The sequence below is a fragment of the Egretta garzetta genome, unplaced genomic scaffold, assembly GCF_000687185.1.
Source record: "Egretta garzetta isolate BGI_Z169 unplaced genomic scaffold, ASM68718v1 scaffold22, whole genome shotgun sequence".
Lineage (NCBI taxonomy): Eukaryota > Metazoa > Chordata > Aves > Pelecaniformes > Ardeidae > Egretta > Egretta garzetta.
Genome location: NW_009259102.1, coordinates 929,943 through 946,663, shown reverse-complemented (window position 1 = coordinate 946,663; position 16,721 = coordinate 929,943). Strand labels below are relative to the sequence as shown.

The window sequence follows — 16,721 nt, the reverse complement described above, 5'->3', positions numbered from 1 at the left end:
CAGTTTGCAGTTTTCTAGATGCACTCAGTAAAGACAGCAATGTCTGTCAAGATATGTGGAGTGGTGACACCTGCAATTCCAGCGTTTGGGATTGATATGAGTAAATCTGCTTCAAAATTTGGGTGGTTTTTTTTTTTTTTTCCCCAAACCCAAACGATTCTGTGATTCTGTGATTCTAAGAGGTTCTGTATGACCAGAAAGGTTTAGTTTTTTTTTTTTTTTTTCCCCATTGCTTTGTAGTGCAGCAAGCCGTCAAAATCTCATTAGTAAGAAGCCACTCCTGAGCTTTTGTGTTTCAGACTTTCTTTTTAATCGAGATTCCGTTTCCTGTCATAATACCCTTTAGGGAAGTTCATTTGAGGATCCTGTTTCCTTTATTTGCAGTTCTTGCAAAACACAGGTCTGCACCCTGAACTCGCACGGGTATTAAGTTAGGAGCCACCTTTATTTGCTTGAATGGAGTCAGTCTGCTTTTGCGCCGCTGTGAAAGCACAGTCCCCTCTGCACTTCATTATCACTGGAGGAGGTGGGGTGGGTTGGGAGCAGGGGGAGAGTCCTTTTGTACAGTCCAACCTATTTTCAGCTGGAATGCTTTTAGGAGCCTAACTGGTTGGCAAAAGTCTTAATCATTGCATGCGTCGTGCTTGGGAGGTTGAGAAGCAGGGTGTATGAAGAAGACCCTTCCTTTTCCTAGCCTATTTGAGAGATCAGTGCAATACAAGCAACAAAAATGCAGCTAGGTGCAGAAGGGGAAATGTGAAGTGGTCATAGGTTTAGGAATTTTTTACTGCTCTTGTGTTTCCTATTTCTTAGAGAGATGGTGAAAAATGACTACAGGTATATTTCTCCTCTCATCTGAGTTAAAGCACTTGTTGGATTTTATGGGGTTAAGCTTTTTCTGACATTTGTGTTCTACCTGGAGTACACAGAGGTAGCTAAAAGGTGAACAGACTCAAGATTCCATCCCTCCTCCCTCCCCCCCCCCAGTTTTTCTCTTCCACTCTATGATGCTCCCTAGTGAAAATGATCTTTCTCTCTCCTTTTTATATGTGGCAAACAGGATTCTAAGCATACCTTTGGTTTTGGTCTAGATAGTCTTCCCTAAAGTTGTCTTTGTGTGTAATCTTTTCCCCATCTTCATTATCCAAGGGCGGCAGCATTTCACAATTAAGAGAATAAATTCTAAAGAAACTAACAATGAGCTGCTGTGAAGTAGGTGCAGTGACACTGCTGCTCCTAAGCATGTTTTGCAAAGAACAGAAACAAAGGTGTCATGAGATCTTATTTAAGTCACATTTGTGCCAGCTCATGAGGCAGTGATGAAATGTGCTGGTTGACGATCCTGAGGCTGTTGATGGAGTTTTACTGAAAATCACTCTTCTTGGTCAAGTGGCAAAGCTTCCCTAAGTCAGAAAAGCAGTAGTTTCAAGTTGATGCTATCTGTTTCCTTCATCTGTCATGCACTTGGAAAAATCAGTGAATTTCAGAAAACGGGCAAAATGCTGGTTTTGAAAAGAAAACAGGAAGCCTGAAGGATGTGTAGCTCGGTTCTTGGACTTCTAGTGAAGGTTTTCTTGGAGGAATGATAAATCTCCATTTTCTGTCCTCTCTATGAGTATAGTAGTAGAAAATTGGAGGAAGGAGTGGAAAGAATGAAAGATTACTAGCAAGAAATTACTAGGAAAGAATAGGGGTCACTGGAAAGCTATATAAAGATGGAAAAAGTGATCCAAAATCTTGGAAGATGAGACAGCTACATGTGACGTAAGGTATGCAGGGATGTGTTGAAATGTGAAGCAGGCATTTCAAGATGATGCTTTTTAAGAAGGAGGAATAATTTCCACAGTGGCGTGCAAAGGCTGAGTTTAAATAAACAACATACACACACACACAAAAAAAAGATGTAACTGACTCAGAAAATGCACGTGGAGTGCAACTTTCCTACAGCACTTATCTGCTTTTTCTTGGCTTGGTAAGTAAATGTTGCCTTTGAAAAAATTAACCAGAGTCCAGGAAAGTTACTAGCACTGCCTGTATGACTACACCATGGTCTCAGTTTGAAAAATACGAGTTAGGGTTTGGGGTCATTTTTGGTATATTTATCGGATGCTGAATACACTTAGAGCGAGTGGGTTTCTGCCGTGACTTAACAGAATAGGAAGTGGTAGATACAGAGAGAAATACATGCCTCTCCAAAACTCTTTCTGTGGTGGCTCATTTGTGGGTTGGGTTGTGTGTATCTGGCCTGACTGGGGAAAAAAATCCTGCAGTAGTCTTCATCTGGAATTTTTAAATGGGCTTAATGACCATTTACAGTTTTCTCCCCTTTTGTTCAGTTTTCTTTGCACAAAAGAATAGAAACATGTGGAAGCTGATCAAACCTTGATAAACATGATAGTTATGGAATTAACTTCATTCTGTTGGATCATCTGATCAAACTTTACCAGGCAATTCAGTATATTCACCTACAGCAAATCTGCGCCTATCTGGCAAAAAGAGTAAGTATGGGTAAAATAAATCAAGGATAAGGATGTCATAATCTTTAGGTTATTTTTCTTAACACAGAAGAGAAGTTTGTGTGATCACTAAACTGTAAAGCAATAGCTGTTGAGGAAATAAATGTATCCTAAAGTCCAGTAAGTAATTCTATGAGTAGTCTTCTGGGAGGTTGTTGGTTGTTTTTTTTTCTTTTGGTGTGAAAAAAAAACCCCAAAACATTAACATGATTCCAATGCTCTTTAGATGACCATCTTTCCTTGCAAATGTGTACATGGTCTATGCATTAGCCTTCTTGCTGTATTCAGTTTGTGTGAATTCTAGTTTGTGTGGTCGAGTGAATTGTTTTGCTGTTCTGGACCAAATTCCAACGTGCCCTTTGCAAATCTGTTGTGAATGGTCATGTAAGCAACTCTGGTTGTGCAAACTCACAGGCTGGTTTTGCAGCAGCCGAGCGGCTTGAGTGTTGACTGCATACCCAGTTCTCTTGTTATTCTCAACATTATTTTTTTTCTTCCTGCTAGGACTTAATGCCAGCATGACTAGGGTCTGAGGAGGTGCTTCTGCATTCCTACCAAGGGTTTGCGGGTCCAGAGGAAGGGTGCAAGGACAGCAGGGACATTTTGAGCTACCATGGATATCCCTACCGACTTGGTGCCGTCCTCCATGATGTCCCAACCTGAGGTTATTGAGGTGAGTAGACAATGATGAAACTCTGGCAGCTGACCTGACCGAACCTCTTTCTAATTTCCTCATTGAATTTTGAATTCTAGCTTTTTCTCCTGGTTCACTTCTGAGTCATCCAGGGAATTTTTGCTGAAATACTGTGTTAGAGACACTCATCATTTGCTAAGAATGTTGTTACTTTGAGACATTACATTGCTGTCTTATACTACCATTTGTAGAAGAAAATATATGGTAAAATATGATCTTTATTGACTCCATGTAGATGGTCCCTGCACTGTGGTTTGATTTTTACTGTGTCTAATGAATACGGAGTAGAAGAAGGTGATAATGTAGTTCAGTTGGAATAATACCACAGGAATTTCAGGTTCAGTTTTCTTATCAGAAAAGCTCAAGTTTGAAGGCATAAGCAGCAATAAAATGAATAATATACTTACAGTTACTAACACACTAATCTTGCCTTCTTGAATCAAAGTGTGTGTTTCAGACTTAATATTTATAAATACCTGGTGGTCCTTTCACCTCCATGTACTAAATACCAAATACTTGTGTTTTCTGGTGAAGTAAATATTACAAACAGAAAAGCTGATGTTAATAAGAGTGAAGATTTCATCTCAGAAAAGCATTTTCAAAGTCCCTTTTACTATATAGAGACCCAAGTGTCTGTTGCAACTTAAATCTTTTGAGGATGTGTATTTTATTGAAGAGGGCACCACAATTCATTAAGGTAGATGTCAGAAAATTGGAGATCTAATGTTATTTTGCCTTTTTGTTGTTGTTGTTTGCTGGAGATTTGTTGGCTCAGGAGATTACAGCTCTTCGCAGTATGCACTGAGACATGCAGTAGTTCAGGGATCCCTGGACGCCGTGAGGTTACAAAAAACATGTCCACTAGTGGTTGGTGATGTGAAATGAGCTGAATCAGAAATCTTCTTTGTGCTTCTCTTCCTCCTGTGTTTCAGACAGAACACTAGTGTATATTAAAAGTATTTTTGTTGCTTTTCAAGTCTCTGTCCCTGTTAGGGTCAGAGAAGGATTTTGTGTCCTTTACAGCAGAGCAGAATACCTGGTAGGAGGGGGATGCTGTATGCCTGCATCCTAGGCTGCCTGGCTGCTTCTGGACTCTTCTCCTTTTCTGGAGAAAGGCTCCCCCCAGCCATCTCCTTGCATGCTCTGAAAGGCACCTGCACCCCTGTCTCCCTGGGTTCTCTCTTCAGAGCCTTCTTTATGTATGAGAAATTTGTGTATCTAAGGATTGCTGCTGAGGAAATTTATATGCTTTCTTGAAGGGAAAATAAGGTCAGCTGTGGTGCAAGAATGAGTGGAAGAAAAGCCCTGCCTTGTAAAGGACTCGATGGTCAGCATAGTCACCATTCTGTTGGACTTAACGGGTGAATAAACACACGTCGTGTGTCTGCAGGGAGTTCTGCTGAATAAATCCTGCCCTGGACTTGCATCGCTAAACTAAAGACTAGAGATAAATGGATGATTCTGGTCATTAGCTGGTAATCCAGAGGGCCCTCCCTCCACATTTGAGTTTTAGAGACTGTGCTTCTGTGGGATTTAACTTAGGAGCCGAAAGGAAACGGCAACAGGAAGCGCAAAGGAAAGACTGGTATCTCAGTATTGGAGGTTATGGTAGAAAAATATCATTCTTTCAACCTTGTGTTGTAAAAATGGACTCAAATTTTATATCCATATGGGTAGACTTAAATGCATGAATGAATTCCCAGAGATTTCAGTAAGGTGTTGTGGATCTGATGGTTGATATAAGGCTTTGATCCTGTGTAAAGAAGTAACATCTCCAAATCAATCAGCTGGGAGCCATGTGTATGTTTCTGAGGGAAAGGAAGATCTCTTTAACAGTCAAGGACATAGTGAGACACATAGCTAAAGAGACGGATAATTAGATGGAAATACTGAAGTGAAGCACTTTTCACACTGGGACTGCATGGGCTTGCATTTCACATTTGTGTTGACATACAAAGGAATTTTGGATGTAGTTTAGAAAACTACATTCATTAGAAAACTTTTTTTTTTTCTGGAGGACATTATTTTGCCTTTTAAAACTGAGCAGATGCCACAGTGTGCTGCAGAAGACATTTAGAGACTAATGTTCTAAGGAAGGATTTTTTTAAAAACTTGGAAATAGCCTTGCATGCCTTCTGCATGAGCTAGATGGCATCTCAGTTACAAAAAGAAGTGTTTTGCTACTTTACTTTAAACTTCTTTATCTTTAATCTTTTTTTATCTTTAAACTTTCCTTTAGCATTGCCAGGATAGTTGGTTTCCTTCACATTTGGTCAATTTAGTCTTAGAAATAAATACTATCTATTTTGTATTCACACGTATGTATTTGTATACATCTCAGTAATAAATACTCCTCTGCCTATCGTCAGCCTTTTAATTGCACAGGGGAAACAAGAATAGACTTTTATCTCCTCTCATGGAGGAGGATCTCGGAGACCTCAGCAGTACATTTTACAATCCAAAGCCCACCCTGACAGATTTTTGCTTGGGCTTCAATCCTACAGATGCTTGTGGTGGCACCACAATGCACAAGTTCCCTGTTAATTGCAGATGTCATCTTTCTCAAGATTTGTCTCCTCAGTCAGGTAACAAAAGATGCATATTTCAGAAAAGTTCTTGAAAGTCACTTCTTGACACCAGGTGTGAAATTGTTCTTGTTATTTTTAAATATTCTTATTGCTAGTGTGTCAACACAGGAAATGCTTTTGGTGCTCTCTACAGCCCTCGACTGAAGCAACACATTTTCCACAGTCATGCATTTCTCTGTGTACTGGCCTGTCCAAAGCTCTTAGCTCCCATCTTCTTTCCCCGCTGCAGCATCCTGTTAGCAGATATAAGGAATGGTGATTGCGTGCGCAAATTTAAGGCATCTTGGTCATATCTAAATGAGAAGGATAAGTAAAGTTTCATCATAGTTTCCTATCCGTAGCTGAAATCTGGACTAGAAAATAATTCTGGGACACCATTCACAATATGTGTGGAAAGTCAACGAAACAAACAAATTTCCAGAATATGCTTTGAGTGTTTGGCAACAGGGTTTTATTGCAAGGCAGAATCTAGTGATTTCAGATTAAATAAGCCATTCTGCTCCAAAAGAGAGGGAACCAAAAAGTAACAGAACTTTTTGATTTTTAAGGTGGGGATACTTTGTGGTACATGTGATGACTTCATACAACAGCTATGTATAAGCAAAATTATACCATAGAAACCTGATTAGTCTGATAATGCAGTAAGAGGAAAGTTAAGTAATTCTGTAAAAAGCGTTTAGCATCCCAGGGGGCTTTGCTGTTTGCAGAAAGGAAGCATAACAAGTGGTGATCTGAACTGAATAATGTACTCTGTGAAGTGATTAGTATCTTCTCTCTTTGTGAATGGCATGAGATGAATTCTGCAGTAAAAGCTTTGAAGACGAAATTATTTGAGCTCCAGTTGCTTAATGAACCAGGCACTTCCAGCAGTGCTTCAGAAATATTTAAAACAAGAAAACAACAAAAATTCATCATTCTCTCTTTGCTTTTGCCAGCAGTGGATCCTAGCAGCCAAATACTAGAAGTAAATGAATATATTTAAGTAACTGCCTTGCAGCTGTTCCAAAGAGAAATCCAGAGCAGTTTCCATTATAGTGGCCTTTCATGGCTGCGTGGTTACCAGAGCCAAAAAACACTTCCCCACTCTGTGCCATTGAATACTTCTCTATTTTCCCTTCTTTTTGTTTGAATTAGAGTGGAAGAGATTTAAACTATTCTTGCCACGAATGGTCATCCTCAGTAGCTTTTTCTTCTTTATAATGATGCTTGAGAAGAGAGTCCTGTGGGGTGCCACAGCTGTTTTCACCCCTTTCCTCAACAAAGCCCAACACAATTTGCATTTTGGATTTGGGGCCCAAATTTCTGCAGCCAACAAATGTGCTGATTTTTTTTTTTTTTCTCCCCTTCTAGGTGAGAAAACAAATTAACCCCTTTACCAAAACAGACCTGTGGTGGTGGTAAATAAAGTAAATGAGAGAACAAAAGGAAATGGTGAGACTGGAAGGAACAATTTGTGATTAGAGGTATATCCACCCAGTTACAGGCATCATAGGGGAATCTTAAATACCAGTATGCTTTTTTTTTTTTGTTATACTAGATGAGATTACCAGGGGTTCAAAATACATCTCCATTTTATTCAAAGGAGACCAGTAGTGCCTTATAGGCAGCTGATAGAATATAGTTGCCTTCCTGTGTCTCCCACAAAGCCAGGAGGTCTTGAGCCTGTACCTGTGCTTGGCTAATGTTTGTGAAGCTCTGCTTGTAGTGAAAGCTCCCCCAGAAGAAAATGAAGCTTGAAGAGCTTTGCAGAAATCCTTTCTGCGCTCTGTATGGGACTTTTGGGCTCAACTACCCAATTCAGGCTCAACGTGCCCAATCATGTCTGTCCTAGTGGCAAAGCCAATTAGCTTATTTTTGCAATACCTCCACATTGCAGTGGCAGCCTCCCTTTCAGAGGAGCTTGGGAGACAGAGATGGGGTGGCAGAGAAGTGCTGTGTGGTCTGGGAAAAAATCTTTAGTAATCAGTGTTTAATCCATCCTAGCCCCGTAAGGGGAATGTGATGATGTAGAACTATGCCCTGATTCAAACAGTCTTCATTTCCTCCTCAACTGGAAAACATTCATCAGAACATGTAGGCAGTGTTTGTGAGAGATACAGCTCATCTGAAAATGCTGGATCTGTGGAAAAGGAGCAACAATACAGCAGTGTCTGAATTATTGGGTAGGTTGCTGGAGGGGTGAGTTCACTCTTTGTCTTTCCTTGGTTGGTTTTTTTTTTTTTTTTTCCCCAATTCTTCCAGCTTTTTAACTTCCTAAGTATCCTTTTGCTTGCAGAATTCTGCAGTGAAGGAGACTGTGTGTGCACGTGCAGCAGTGCAGAGTGCAAGAAGTTGAAACCACAGAGCTCGTGATCTGGGCCAGCTCAGTATGCTCCTGACCATCACTGCTCTTCACTGGTGCTCTTGTGTTTGAATAGTGAAATGCATGGCTCCTTCATCTATCCTGAAAGGCTGCAGGGCCGAGTCACAGCATTTCAGACCTGATAGTTAGCAACCCTGGCACCTTCCAGAAGAAAGGCATTTTAGAGTTAGCTGGACGTCCTGCTCTCACCTGTTCCTTTTTTTAGCCCATGGAAGCTATTTTTTAACTTGCTTTTGTAGTAGTCAACAGTGAATAAGCGCTAAGAAAGGTCAACACTCTCCCTGGTTTTGTAGTCAATCTGTGGAGGTCATAATCATAGTTTCCAACAGGATCTGTGCCGCTGGAGAATTATACCTTCTTCAGTAGAAGTAAAATTGCTTCTTTTTCCTGTGTTGCTGGTGGCTGGGTCTCTTCGGTACGCTGTCTAGATATTTTAGGTTACCCTTTTCAGGTTTAAACTGTAGGATACTGAGAACAACACCGTTTGGTTTCTAGTATTTGGGACATTTGTTAGCTCTGAGACTCCATAGCAATACAGTCTACTATAAAAGCATCCTAAAAATGACTGGGTATGGTAGCTATTGTCACACGATCCATAAGCAACTTTATGCTTTATCATGTTACAGCAAAATTAAAGGGATCCCCTTGCAGAGAGAGTCATTTCCTTGCATGTTTTCAGCTATGTGAAGGGCAAAATTAGTCTAGTCAAATGAAGAAGTCGCCTGCTGTGACTGAACCACCACCACATCTTAACATACAAGTTTTTCTTTAAGTCTGCCAAATGATTACTTCGGGAGATGCAATTCTGGAAAGGGTATGCAAGGAGCCGTTGTATCTTGGTGGTAGGGTTTCATACTTTTCATTGTGCAGATGAAATTATATCTGTACATAAGGTGTAGTAGGCATACAGCTATAATGAATCAGGACCCTTGTCTTGAGACTTTTTGATATTTTGACTTAAATTTTGGGTAAATACCTCCTCAACTTCTACTTTTATCTTTAAAGGAAACAACGTCTTTTCTCCTGCATTTTTAAACCTCTTGTTTCTTTTGTGTTCTGCAGTTTGAACAATAGTTTGTGCTTTTCATTAGGTAATGGAGAATTTTTTTTAAATTGGAATTTTTTTCTCATCTGTTACAACTTCAATTTCGTAAAACCCGTGGTTTTGCAGTTGTGGGTTGAGAAAATATTTACACATTGAATCAGTTATTCCTATACTGACTTGCTTACGCTTATTTTAAAGATACTCTTGATTGATACCCTTATTTGGGGATTTTGAAGTTGATGGTTCCCTCAAGTTTTTCAGCTCTAGCCTTCCTGGTATGTTGGTAAACTTCAGAGCATTTAGCTAAACTGAAAGCAGTGCTACTGCTTTTCCATTCGCTTCTTCACTAAATGTAGCACTTTAAGACACCTATCGCTGTTTTGGAGTCCTAGTCTACCATTCCTGATTCTGTGTTTCCTCTGAAATATTTTCTGGATTTCTGGGCAGCACTGAGAATGATAAATACTGGTTTTGGGATCCAAGGGTAGCTACCTCAGAATTAAAAGCTCATCCTGCATAGAATGAGTCTCCTCTGAGTCTCTCAGACTTCAAGGAGCCTGCATGCCAAGTTGCATGACTTCTGAAAAATTGAGGTCTCTGACTTGTACTTGGCATTTCATTGTATGCAGAATTGTCATCTTCCTCAGACTTCCTTGCCAAATAAATTGGTTTTCGTCTCCTCTCTGTGTTCCGGGTAAGAAGACAGCAGCATGTCAAGGTTAATTCAGTAAAGGGAAAAAAAGAGAGGAGCAGACTGTGTTTGGAGAGCTAAGGGTTAAAATATTTTTAAGAGTTTTCTTGGATATGGAATCATTTTTGTGGCTTTCAAGTTTTAAAAGCTCTGTAAAAGTCAGACAGTATTCTAAGAATGTTCAGCTGTGTTTCTCTCAGCGAGAAATAAATGCACCCATGCTTGCTGGGGGAGTGATCCTTTTTTTTCAGTTTCTTTTTTCTTTGTTAGGTGGAGTGAGGAACTCTGCAAACTCTTGGATTGCAGTGGGTTTTGTAAACTGATCGTTTGCCCTTCGGGCACCCTGTGCTAACTAATGCTTCATTTAAACAGTATCAATCAGCGGTGTTTGAAAACTTGTTGGTGTTTGTTTTCCACCCTAAGCATCCCTCCATGCCAAGCCCTCACCAGGTGGGCTGTCACTCACCATCGAGCTGGCAGGATCCTGAGCTCCCCTCTAGCCTTCCCTCTCCAGTGCCTTCTCCATTCCGGCCCCTTCCCTGAGTGGGGAAGGGGGTAATGGGCTCCTCACCCAAGAACATCCCATGGGCAAGCTGCTCCATGCCTTGGATCCAAATCCTCACCCCACTCTTTAAGCTGTGATGGGGGTGGGGTGCGGTAGCAAGATCAATGAAGCACAGAACACAGGAGAGCTGCTTACATGGGCTCTTCTTCCCAGTCTCCCCACTGTGACCCCGGTGGCGTGGTCCCATGCCACTGAGGAGAGAAGCCAAGAGGACAAGTATAGCAAATAGTAGCTGGAAAGGCCGGTGCCAGCGTGACATTCTGGCCATAGGATGACTGGGCGTTGACTGTAGAAGTAGAGTGCGTTTTATTTATTAAAGTCCGGGTACTAAATTTCCTGGTGTGTGTATGCATACTGTGTTGTGGTTATAACTACGTCTCATGATTTTAAAGAGCTTTAACTCCGTGTACTCAGGATTTTCTTGTTCTTTGGTTTGGGACAACTGTATCAAGTATTAAATCAACCTCACATGGTTAGAGGAGGTTTTGCTTTTAGCCTGCTATTACTCCATTTTGCTTTACATGTCTTGGTTTACAGTTCAGACGGTTTCTTTTTCTACACAGATGTGTCCTAGAAGTTTAGTTAACATGGGCAATTTGCAGCTCAGTTTGTTTTAAACTTCTGTTGAGATATACTAAATGGATGAGGTAAATCTTGGGGCACTGCACATCTGGCTTACCCAGGCAATGAAACACACAGAGTGAAAACTTCAGGAAATTAAAATATAAACTTCCCTGCCCCTTTTCCTGCAGGGGCAGGAGAGGGGATGGGTCTGCCTGCTTGCATATGCCGTTATGGTATGTTAACACTTTCGGTACTCAGAGATAGGTTGTATTTCCCTCCTGCTTGAGCCTTTCCAGTCAGATAGCAGCATCATGGGTAAATGTGATGCCTTGGGATTTGTATGTTCCTGACCTGGGAGGTCAAAACCTTCCGGTAAGATATACGCTGGCATCCAAGAAAGCTGGTTGTCTCTAAGTCCCCTGTTTGAACTTTTGTCAGCAAACCGTCTCTTCTTCTGCTCTTCTTTCCCTTGGGACTGAAAAGATTGCTTTTAAAGGAGATCCCAGGTTTTAGATTAGCATGCCCTAAGAAGAAAACTTCTCCAAAATCCCTTATGTGAACAGAGCATTTTGTTCCTGTGTCTTCAAAACGAGAGAAGCCAGCGAGCCTCATGCCATTCCTCCAGGAGTACTCAAGTGCTGTCATGCTTTTAAATTTAACAAGTCTGACTCTAGCATTTTACATACTCTTGTGTGACATACATTCAGCCGGCTTGGCATTTTGTTAATAAGACAAATGCACAGCACTTAACCAGTGCACATTACAGTGAGCTTTTTTTATTATACCTTGTTCCAGATTTCATATGAAGAGGCTGGAGAGGATATTACTCCACAGAAGTAACAGTGGAAAAGGAATCGTTGTATACGGGCAGCAGCCATCTGAAAGAGAAATTTAGATTGACAAATATACAGACCAAGAGGGAATTTTTTCAGGATCACAAAAGTCCACTAGATCCTGGAGTCCTGACCTTCTCTGTAATTCAGACTATAAGACTGCATCCAAATATTCCTACAGAGAGCAAAAAACCCAGGGCATTCGCATAATTAATGCAGATGTTGGCAAGCTTTTATAAGGGCCACTAATTCATTTGTATGACTTCCTCTCTCCCTTGAGGGTTCTTACACTTGACCTGTTATTACCATACAGTCTTTAACCAAAGAATTAAAGCCAGATGTCTTGTACCTAGGTCTCCCTTTGTTAAGTATCCCTTATAAATAGTTTTTTCTATGCAACAGAGAGATTCTACATGAGAACTTTTTAAAATTCTTCAATAATTAAGGCTGAAAGGTTTCTAACCTAAGAGTTGATGTGTCCTAGAGGAGCAATAAAAGTTTTACATCCACTGTGCTGAAAAATACTGTTTACTCTAGCTTTTTATTATCCTGGGTCTGCAAATGTTTCTGATCAATGTTTAGGTTGGAGGTAAAAGCATTCTCAAAGGACCTTTTTTTAACGTTAATCTAAATGTCATGTAATGCATTTGGGATATAGGTGGAAAGTTTTGTATGGTGCTTATTTCAATTAGCTTAATTGTGTTGACAAACAGAGGGAAACGAAAGGAAACAGAAATAGTTTTGGGTAATTCTAAGGAAATCTTTATCAGATACTATTCTTACTTGAGTCCAATTACTAATTCTATTTCCCAATTCTGTACATTTTTGGTTTCAACATGAAGATTAGGTTAGCTGTAGCATTTCCTGCAGAATGGCTGGAGCTGTCCAAAACATGGAGGTTTCTTTGTATGTTTTAATGGGGAGAAATTATCGTATTTTAGTGTTGTTGATCTGGTCTTTGGTTGGGCTTATTACACAGTTTCTTGCTAAAACTGCTCCTCTTTTTGTAAAAATTCAAGTTTAGTCAGTAGAGTTCCACAGCTGTAAAAGCAGGGTGTCAGAGCCCAGCTCTCCAGGGTCTCTTTAGAAAGAGAATTTTTGGACTTGGGTTTCTTGTTTTGTTTTTTTTTTCAGTTATTATTTTTACATCTCGTTGTTAAGCCATGCTAAACAAGGAACCAGTATGTTATTCAGAGAGGTTTCTTTTTCTAAGGTTTTCTTTTGGGAATTGCACCTTGAGTAATTGATTATAACGGAGGAAGGAAGCTCATTAAGAATTTCCGTGTTAGGCAACAGTTTTATGCAAAGCCTCTGCATTCTGGTGGAGTATGGGGCTTGCTTGCTGTACCCGTAGCTGTGCTCAGCAGAGTACTCTGCAAGGAAAATTAATCATGTATTCCCGACTTAGCCATAACAATACTTAATGCAAGTAATAAGGTTTGATGCTTTTAACACTAGTTAAGTCAAATACTGCTTTTCTGATTTCTTGCCTCATTGCTTCTATTTCAGATTGGAATAAACCAGCTGAGTTATACTTAAAAGCATGGTGTATTTCAAACCCTGTTTAGAAATGTGGCTGACGGAAAAAGAAGAATGCTCATAGAAATGCAGTAGCATGTTTCTTTTACTGTTTATAAATGTACTTCATGCCTTAAGGTCAAACACAGGCCCTGGCAGTTCATAGTCTTTGAGCATATTGGTGATCTTAACTTAGGGTGTTCTTCCCAGTTTTTAAGACAGGACAGGAAGGAATGCCCCTGATGAAGACCTAAGTCGAAATCTGCTGGGAAATGTAGTCCACTTTTCCTCCTCTTTGAGGGGCTCTTCTTTGAGCACCACTACAGCCAAACAATAGTTTTACGCACTGATAACGTACATCAGGTGACCTGTAACAGAGTTAACTTTTCGTAATTATGAATTGCATGCCCTTCCCTATAAGTGAATTTTTCAGCAGGTCTGCTTGGCCAGAAGCTCATTTGCTATGCAATTTACAACTATGTCAGATATCATGCTAGCTCCCAGAGCAGATGGAAGCATTTCTGGTTGTTTCTAATCTGGTTGCTATTACTAGACTCCTCAGAGCAATTGTTTGCGAGTTGTGGAATGCCATTTGGTCTGAAAAAATAAATACAATCTGAAGTGTGTTCCCTTCCTGTCCCCCTCCCCACTCTCTATGCATGTCTTGTCCATGGAGGCAATCATATGTTTCAGTTCTGATGTCATTCTTTTTTTTTTTTCTCTCTTTTTTCCCCTCTTCTTTTAGTCCACAGCCATGAGTGAACCACAGTGCTACTACAATGAAACCATTGCCTTCTTTTATAACCGAAGTGGAAAATATCTAGCCACTGAATGGAACACTGTCAGCAAGCTCGTAATGGGACTGGGGATTACCGTCTGCATCTTCATAATGCTGGCTAATCTCTTGGTTATGGTGGCTATTTATGTCAACCGCCGATTCCACTTTCCTATTTATTACTTAATGGCCAACTTAGCTGCTGCGGACTTTTTTGCAGGGCTGGCCTACTTTTACTTAATGTTCAACACAGGACCCAACACTAGAAGATTGACTGTAAGCACTTGGCTTCTTCGTCAGGGTCTCATTGACACTAGCCTGACAGCCTCTGTAGCCAATTTGTTGGCCATTGCTATTGAGCGGCACATTACAGTTTTTCGAATGCAGCTACATACTCGGATGAGCAACCGGCGAGTGGTGGTCGTAATTGTTGTTATCTGGACTATGGCCATCGTCATGGGTGCCATACCAAGTGTCGGATGGAACTGTATTTGTGATATTACTCACTGCTCCAACATGGCACCACTGTATAGTGACTCCTACCTGGTCTTCTGGGCTATTTTCAACCTGGTCACTTTTGTGGTCATGGTGGTCCTATATGCTCATATCTTTGGGTATGTCCGCCAAAGGACTATGAGAATGTCCAGACACAGTTCTGGACCTCGCAGAAATCGGGACACCATGATGAGCCTCCTGAAGACTGTGGTCATTGTGCTTGGTAAGTGCTTACTTTGCCTCTGCTCTTCTCCCCGCTCTGATTCTTATCAGTCATTCAGTAATGTATGTCTAGCTTCTGGGAGGTCGGCAGCATTTGGAAGACACTAGAGGAGGTGAGGGCAGTAAGAAACCCCAGCGTTCATTACCATTTTGGGACTATCAAGCTTAGTTATGGAAGTGGGTATCAGATGCTTGGTCACTCAGCCCTGTAACATGAAACTGATGAAAATCCAGGACCTCTGGACACAGGACGGTGGGATTTTGCAGCAATGCATGTTTAAAACCTGTTGTAGCAATCTATCCTGTGCAGCATTCGCCCTTTTGCTTTCGAAGATACCAAATGGCTGCCACCTTTAAACTGTACAGAGAAGGCTCAATCTTCCACTGAAGTACCTCTTGTCTCCTTTCTGCCACTGAAAAGGTGTTGTGTGTATTCAGGTGGTACTCCCATGTCTGGAGAACAATGAGGGGCTACAGGCTATTGACGAAAAGATTTTGCATGTTAAGCAGGTCTGCATGTACAGTTCGATCGTGTCTATGTTTGGCACATCTGAGTATCTGCCAGTTTGGTAATGCAGAAAAGTAACGTGAGGCAGCGGTGTACATGCTGCTCAGGAGGTGCCTAAGCTTCAGGGCTTGGAAAACAGGGAAACATGAGGCAAATACCATGACACACTTTGGAGTCAGAATTCCTGTCTTTTTGTGGATGGCTGTATTTAGTTTTTGTCTGGGGCTCTTAGTTTCCTTACACAAAAGCACAGCCTGGATAGCCGGTACCATTCCTTGGTGATTATCTTTGCAGTTTGTTCCGCTCTTTGTTGCTGCAGATGACAGTGAGCCACAAGCAGGCAGGAATGGTGCTGGTTGTCTACTCATCCTATCCATGAGGTCCCCCAGCAGTACACAGGTCTCTTGGGATCCTAGTATCCCTGTTGCGTTGTGAAGTTGCCTCGCTCATCCATAAATGCAGCTGTACAGTCTGCAAAGCCCAAAACTTAGCCCCAGTTCTTGCTTTGACATCCTGATTTCCATGCCTTTACACCATGACTTGTGCTTTTTAGAAGCTACTGTCTGCACAAACACAGGGGAATAGTTGCAGAGATTTGATGCGAGTCACTGTGTCAACCCATATGCTAGTTTAAGAATGTACGTTTTGCTTTCTGACCTAGCGATTAGCTTTGTAACCAGAAAATGAACTGTGTAGTTGACTAACCTGTTCAGCCATTGACAAGTCATATTCCTGCGTGTCCTGCTTTTCTCTTCAGGGCAAGAGTCTATATGAGTTTTGCAAGGGAGGCTGGTAGTGGTGGGTAAATCCCCTCCTGACCGCCTGGTGGGTCGGAAATCTGTCCCTCCTCACCTCCGTGATCCTCCTCGTGGAAGGCAAGAAGAGGTTAAAAACACACAGAAGAATCAGCTTTTGCAATCTTCTTTTTAGGAAATGGATCCTTGTTTTCCCTCATGAATGGTTGTTCATAGAGCAGTGGAGTATTTCCTGTGAGGTGAAAGACTGGCTGAGAGTTTAAAAGAATAAAATAAAAAAAAAAAAGTGGGTGGGAAATAGTAAGCTTATAGCATTGCTTATACCGGTGCAATGCAGAATTGTAGGAATAAATAAATAGTCACTGAATAAATAGCACATGGCAGCTAATCCCAACGATGTATGGGACCAGAGGTATATATGGTAGTGGCTGCACACCCCTCCATTCTCCTATGAGGAGAGGTTGCAGGGAAGATACACAGGCCACCCGCTGTGGCCACAACAGTAGAGGTGCACCAGGAACATAAAGTAGCCTTTTTCTTTTTTTCTCCATAATAAGTACCTTATTTTTTTCTAGGTATTGTTCTGGAAA

General features: G+C 41.1%; 1 protein-coding gene across 2 annotated transcripts in view; it reads left to right on the top strand.

Annotated features, from left to right (window-relative positions):
- The first annotated feature begins 3,129 nt into the window (after positions 1-3,129).
- Positions 3,130-16,721, top strand: part of LPAR1 (lysophosphatidic acid receptor 1) — a 49,602-nt gene continuing 36,010 nt past the window's right edge. The window contains exons 1-3 of one of the 2 annotated variants that reach the window (XM_009635251.1): positions 9,843-9,879; positions 12,883-12,890; positions 14,122-14,869. In XM_009635251.1, the coding sequence (XP_009633546.1) occupies positions 14,131-14,869 (739 nt within the window). In that variant the 5' untranslated portion in view covers positions 9,843-9,879; positions 12,883-12,890; positions 14,122-14,130. Of the gene's footprint in view, positions 3,190-9,842; positions 9,880-12,882; positions 12,891-14,121; positions 14,870-16,721 lie in introns of those variants that run through there. The other variant, XM_009635250.2, reaches the window with a different exon arrangement.